The 6,000-nt window shown below is 45.0% G+C and overlaps 1 protein-coding gene across 1 annotated transcript in view; it reads left to right on the top strand.

Moving 5' to 3' along the window:
* Positions 1–6,000, top strand: part of TRPM8 (transient receptor potential cation channel subfamily M member 8) — a 43,444-nt gene that overhangs the window by 12,891 nt on the left and 24,553 nt on the right. Inside the window, exons 8-9 of the mRNA XM_009635474.1 lie at positions 1–17; positions 4,921–5,118. Coding sequence (XP_009633769.1) covers positions 1–17; positions 4,921–5,118 — 215 coding nt within the window. The remainder of the gene's footprint in view (positions 18–4,920; positions 5,119–6,000) is intronic.

The raw sequence follows: 6,000 nt of genomic DNA, 5'->3' as shown, positions 1-6,000 counted from the left end.
GGAAAGAGACTTTGAAAGTAAGTTTATTTCTTTTACTTATTTCCAGGATCAACAGGAGGGACATTGCTATAATATTTAAGACAGATTACTCCACAAGCAACATGATAAAGTAGCCAGTCCTGTTATTTACTGAAGCTTGCCCAGCACTTGCTATAAAAAGACCTTGCTTGCAGTTGCATTTACGCTTATAAAGTTTGTTTCAGTTAGTTATCTGTGCAAAGTTTCTACCTCAGGCTGACGTCCTGGAAAACTTTTGGCTGGGATAGTTCAGTTGTCTCAATTCTTCCACAACAAACTCAGTACAAAAATGTTTGTTTCTTGTGCTTATTGGGGCAGCAATCGCAAGAGTCTTCATCAGCCATGTAGCTCTTGATTCTTTTTAGGCAAATTTGCCTAAACTTTGGTTTGGGAAAACCTGTCTTGCCCATGCTCAGTGGAGATTAGTGTTTTCTTCTAATACATAGGGAAGATCAGCTTGTGCTGGAGATACTCCAGCTCAGAGCTTGCTTAAACTGGCTTTTGACTGCTGCTCCTGAGAACTGTGGGCTGCACCTAGTTTAAATCTAGGCAGCCGAGCAAGGCAGGAGGACTCTGCTGACTCTGACCCTTCTATGCCTAGAAGGGGAGGGAGCGGGCATCATCTTCAACTAGATGACAGGTAGGAAGAGGATGAACAGAGAAGGCGGAAAAAAGTTTCTTGAAACAGGATGTCTAAGTAACACTTAGGGAAGGGGGAAAAAGAGATGACTTCTAGATCTGTCTGTGTGGAGTAACAGAATTGTTACTTCCCCCCTTCACCTTGCAAGAGTGAGGATGAGTGGCCTGAGTGAGGAGGGTGGGACTGAGGGAGCAAAGGGACCTGGGACCAGGGAATTCAAAGTGAGGGGATGTGCAGTCATGCTCTGTGGGAAGGGAACAGTAACAGCGAGGAAAAGATGGCTCTGACTGACAGCAAGAAGAGGAGCTGATGTAGCTTGGGCTGAAGGTCCTTGAGAAGAAGCTGGGAAAGGGGCTGCATTTTGCTAGAGGGTAGGATACAATGAAGGGAGTATGTCAGTGTTTGAGTCAGTAACACTGAAGCAGGGTGATGTTTATTGTTATCTCTTTTGAAGAGGTGATCTTGGTACTACCTGTTCTGACCAGAGCTATGCTGTTAATATTGATGCTAATCAAACTGGTTTGCCTGTCAGGGTGACAAACAATGTGAATTCAAAGCACGGTCCCTGTTACCACTGCATTGCTAACATTAATCAATTTCTGTGAAATTTCAGATCATTATCCCAGCCTCCCTGTATGTTTCCTGGGTGTTTTGGTTCCATTCACATGATTAATTTTAGCTTCGCCTATAGGTAAATTGTAGATGAATATAGATGCAGAGCTCAATGTGTTAATCAGAGGTCCTAAGATGAAACTAAAGCATCCATTCAGGTTTTAGAGCAAAGCTTTGCTAAAAGTGACGTGTTGAAAATGCCCCTCTCTCCTTCTAGTTCCAAGTTACCAATGTATTTGGCCATCACTGAAGGACCTGTTTCTATATGCCATGCACTGCAGTTACTTGGGTAGCCTTGTGATTACAGGTATATTATGGAGACCTCAAATCCACTGTTAAGTAATGATACACAACACAGACTTACTAGATATCTAATCAGAATTAATAAAAACCTTGTTAAATCAAATACATAATTCCTGGCAAGACGTTCCTCTGAAAAGCAACCAGGTGATAGTTTAATTAAGGGTTCATGCCAGTGTCTCGGCTATTTATTGGTGTTACTAGTCTATGAAGACGTTTGTGTCTGCCTTCTTGCTCATTTGTAGGTGAAGCCATCTTCTCAAGGAGTAAATAGAGTCTCTGATCAGCCCAAAATGACACAGCAGGTTCCATGCTGCAGATATCTGTCCTTGCCATGCATTGATCTTAGTGGTGTTGGCGAGGAAAGTCTCTTTCTCGGCTTCTGTGACTTGTGCATGATGACAGAAATCAGCTTTAGCAGAGGAGAATTAGAACTATTTCAAACTTCTGTTTTAAACTCCCTATGATGTAAAACACGAACTTTAGCTGGGCCCTTATTAAGAAAACCACTTTGACTTAGTTGATAAGAATCATAAAATTATAGAATAATTTAGGTTGGAACCTAAGACCATCAAGTCCAACTGTTAACCTAGCACTGCCAAGTCCACCACTAAACTATGTCCCTAAGCACCACATCTACACCTCTTCTAAATAGCTCCAGAGATGGGGACTCCACCACTTACCTGGGCAGCCCGTTCCAGTGCTTGACAACCCTTTCAATGAAGAAATTTTTCCTAATATCCAATCTAAACCTCCCCTGGCGCAGCTGGAAGCCATTTCCTCTTGTCCTATTGCTTATTACTTGGGAGAAGAGACCAACACCCACCTTGCTACAACCTCCTTTCAGGTGGTTGTACAGAGTAACGTCTCCCCTCAGCCTCCTTTCCTCCAGGCTAAACAACCCCAGTTGCCTCAGCTGCTCCTCATCAGACTTGTGCTCCAGACCCCTCACCAGCTTTGTTACCCTTTTTTGGACACACTCCAGCACCTCAATGTCTTTCTTGTAGTGAGGGGCCCAAAACTGAACATAGCATTCGAGGTGTGGCCCTGGGGACCACTTGTGACTGGTCGCCAACTGGATTTAATTCCATTCACCACAACTCTTTGGGTCTGGCCATCCAGCCAATTTTTTACCCAGCAAGGCATACAGTAGTCCAAGCCATGAGCAGACAGTTTCTCAAGCAGAATGCTGTGGGAAATGGTGTCAAATGCTTTACTAAAGTCTAGGTAGACAATATCCCCAGCCTTTCCCTCGTCCACTAAGTGAGTCACCCTGTCATAGGAGATCAGGTTAGTCAAGTAGGACCTGCCTTTCATAAACCCATGCTGACTGGGCCTGATCACCTGGTTGTCCTGGACTTGCTGTGTGATGGCACTCAAGGTGATCTGCTTCATGACCTTCCCCTGTACTGAGGTCAGACTGACAGGTCTGTAGTTCCCCAGATCCTCCTTCTGGCTGCTCTTGTAGATGGGATTCACATTTGCTAACCTCCAGTCAACTGGTACTTCCCCCGTTAGCCACGACTGCTGATAAATGGCAGAAAGTGGTTTGGTGAACATTTCTGCCAGCTCCCTTAGTACCCTTGGGTGGATCGCATTTGACCCCATAGACTTGTGTGTGTCTCAGTGGTGTAGCAGGTCACGAACCACCTTCTCTTGGATCATGGGAGCTTTGTTCTGCTCCCCATCCCTGCCTTCTGGCTCAGGGGGCTGGGTACCTGGAGAACAGCTGACCTTACTATTAAAGACTGAGGCAAAGAAGGCATTAAGTACCTCAGCCTTATCCTCATCCTTTGTCACCATGTTTCCCCCCACATCCAATAAAGGATGGAGATTCTCCTTAGCCCTCCTTTTGTTGCTAATGTATTTACAGAAACACTTTTTGTTGGGTTTTTTATGGCAGTAGCCAGATTAAGTTCTGGTTGGGCTTTGGCCCTTCTAATTTTCTCCCTGCATAACCTCCCAGCATCCTTGTAGTCCTCCTGAGTGGCCTGTCCCTTCTTCTTTTTTCTCCTGCATTCCAGCCAAAGCTCTCTGTTCAGCCAAGCCTGTGTTCTTCCCCGCTGGCTCATCTTTTGGCACATGGGGATGGCCTGCTCCTGCACCTTTAGGATTTCCTTCTTGAAGAATGTCCAGCCTTCCTGGGCTCCTTTGCCCTTCAGGATGCCTCCCAAGGGACTCTGTCAACTAGGCTCCCAAACAGGCCAAAGTCTGCCCTCTGGAAGTCCAAGGTAGCGGTTCCGCTGACCCCCCTCCTTACCTTTCCAAGAACTGAAAACTATCATTTCGTGATTGCTGTGCCCAAGACAGCCTCCAACCGTCGCATCAGCCACCAGTCCTGCGTTCACAAAAACAGGTCCAGCAGAACGCCTTCCTGAGTTGGCTCACTCACCAGTCATGTCAGGAACAGCCTCCAACCGTCGCATCAGCCACCAGTCCTCCATTCACAAAAACGGGTCCAGCAGAACGCCTTCTTCAGAACGCAATCTTGCTTTTGTCACAGACCCACTATCTAATTGACAGGAATAACATGCTTGCAGTTTTGATGGGTCCAGGTTGACTTTTTTGTTCTCACAGAACTGTCTCTTCAGATAGCTAATACGTGTTCTGTCTCTCCAGTAGTTGATAACTTGCATTGATTCCTTTTGTACAATTCGCTGGCAGACAGCTTATATCCTGGTGACTATGTTCTCGGTGGTAGTGACGCCAATGAAATAAATGTCTCCTGTTGTGGTATTTGCAACAGGAGGGCTAATGGTCCTTCTGTCATTATTTCAATACTTTTTTTTTTTTTTTCTTGCTGATAAACCATGCACAACATTGCTGTGTGAGAAATCGCATAAGTAGCGACTTGGAGATATTCAGTATCGTTGGAGTTCAATGTTCTCATGATGCTACAGAATTGATCTCTGTGTAAAAGACTGCTGCTTGCATCTCCAGCAAATAAAGCCAGAGCCCTTGTATTCATCTGTGGTGTTACTTGAGCAATGCTGTGCCATAAAACAGCAGTGACTGTAGCTAGGCAGTGTTGTCATGTGTCCTGAATGCCATTTCCGCTTGGCAATTTTCCTGATCTGCTAAGCAACTCTAAAATTTGGCAGATGGTGATTTCTGTCCCTCCGTTTCTGTGGGGCTCTTCACAGCCCTCTGTCATTAGGTGAAAGCTTTTTTAAAGAGTTGTCATTGGCAAGGTATTGGTGGGTAGTAATAAAAATACTGCTCTTGGACCATGGGTTTCTGTTTTTCTTGCCTAAGTCAAACCTAAAATCTCTAGGCTTTCTCACTTAAGAGTAGGCTCTAATATTACAGCAATGCTTCAAATGATCACCTCTTCCTCTTTGGCTTCCTAGTCTATCAATGTGGCCATCAAGAGTAAGATTCCCTGTGTTGTGGTGGAAGGCTCTGGCCGGATTGCTGATGTTATCGCTAGCTTGATGGAGGCAGAAGGCACTCTTGCTTCTTCATGTGTCAAGGAGAGCTTGCTCAGATATCTGCCTCGCACCATTTCAAGGCTCTCAGAAGAGGAGACTGAAAGCTGGATCAAATGGGTAAGTGCTACTGTAGGGTGCTAGCAAGACTGAAAGTGGGAGAAAGGTAGAGGAAACAGGAGGTCAGGAGCAGCCAATGAATTCCAAATCAGGGATGTTGCTACCTGGTGATACCTATAGGATATATGGGGCTCCTTGCCATGACATATCCATGAGGTCGTGTGTTTAACAAGATTTAAAAAAGAAAAATTCCAAATTCTTCTATTACAGGGATTGGAACAAAAGGGGCAGGGAATTTTGGAAAGGCAGCACATACCTGGGTTTAGGTCTGGGCACAGCTAAGGCCAGATGGTTTGTAATGATCTGCTCCCTGGATGCTTGCAATTCCTGCTGGATGTGTCTCTTGGTTGGTGTTGCAATTCCCTTGCATGTTTTTTGAAGGTGGGAAAATTGGATATTTGCTGAATTGGGCCTTGCACTCATAAATCCTGCTGGACTGCTCAGGGACAAAGGGTTATCACTGCTACGCCATGGCCTTTCAAATTTTAGTGAATCAACTTCAGGATTCTCTCATTTGTTCCAAAAGTTTTTGTCTGTCTTCCTGCATCCCATAAGAAATCAGGCAGGACAGATTTCCCTTACAGGCTAGGAGCAGGGCCTTTAGGACTAGCAGCTTGCTTGGTCAATATTTTGTCACAACAGCAGCCCTACACCATCTCCATTGGGACGCTGTTGCTAAATGAAGTGTTGACTTACTAGTGTTGTGTACATGGGATGCAGCTGAAGGTACAGCACCGTACATACATCTTGTTTTGCTTTTCTTTGCCTCTTTGACCAGACGTAGAGCTTTCAGGATATAGTCACCATTGTGATCCCATATGTAACTATTACAAGAAGGTTTTTTGGAGACTGAGGAAACTGGAGAACTAAGGAGAGCATCTG

This window comes from Egretta garzetta, unplaced genomic scaffold (assembly GCF_000687185.1).
Source record: "Egretta garzetta isolate BGI_Z169 unplaced genomic scaffold, ASM68718v1 scaffold113, whole genome shotgun sequence".
NCBI lineage: Eukaryota > Metazoa > Chordata > Aves > Pelecaniformes > Ardeidae > Egretta > Egretta garzetta.
This window is presented reverse-complemented; position numbering and strand designations above follow the sequence as displayed.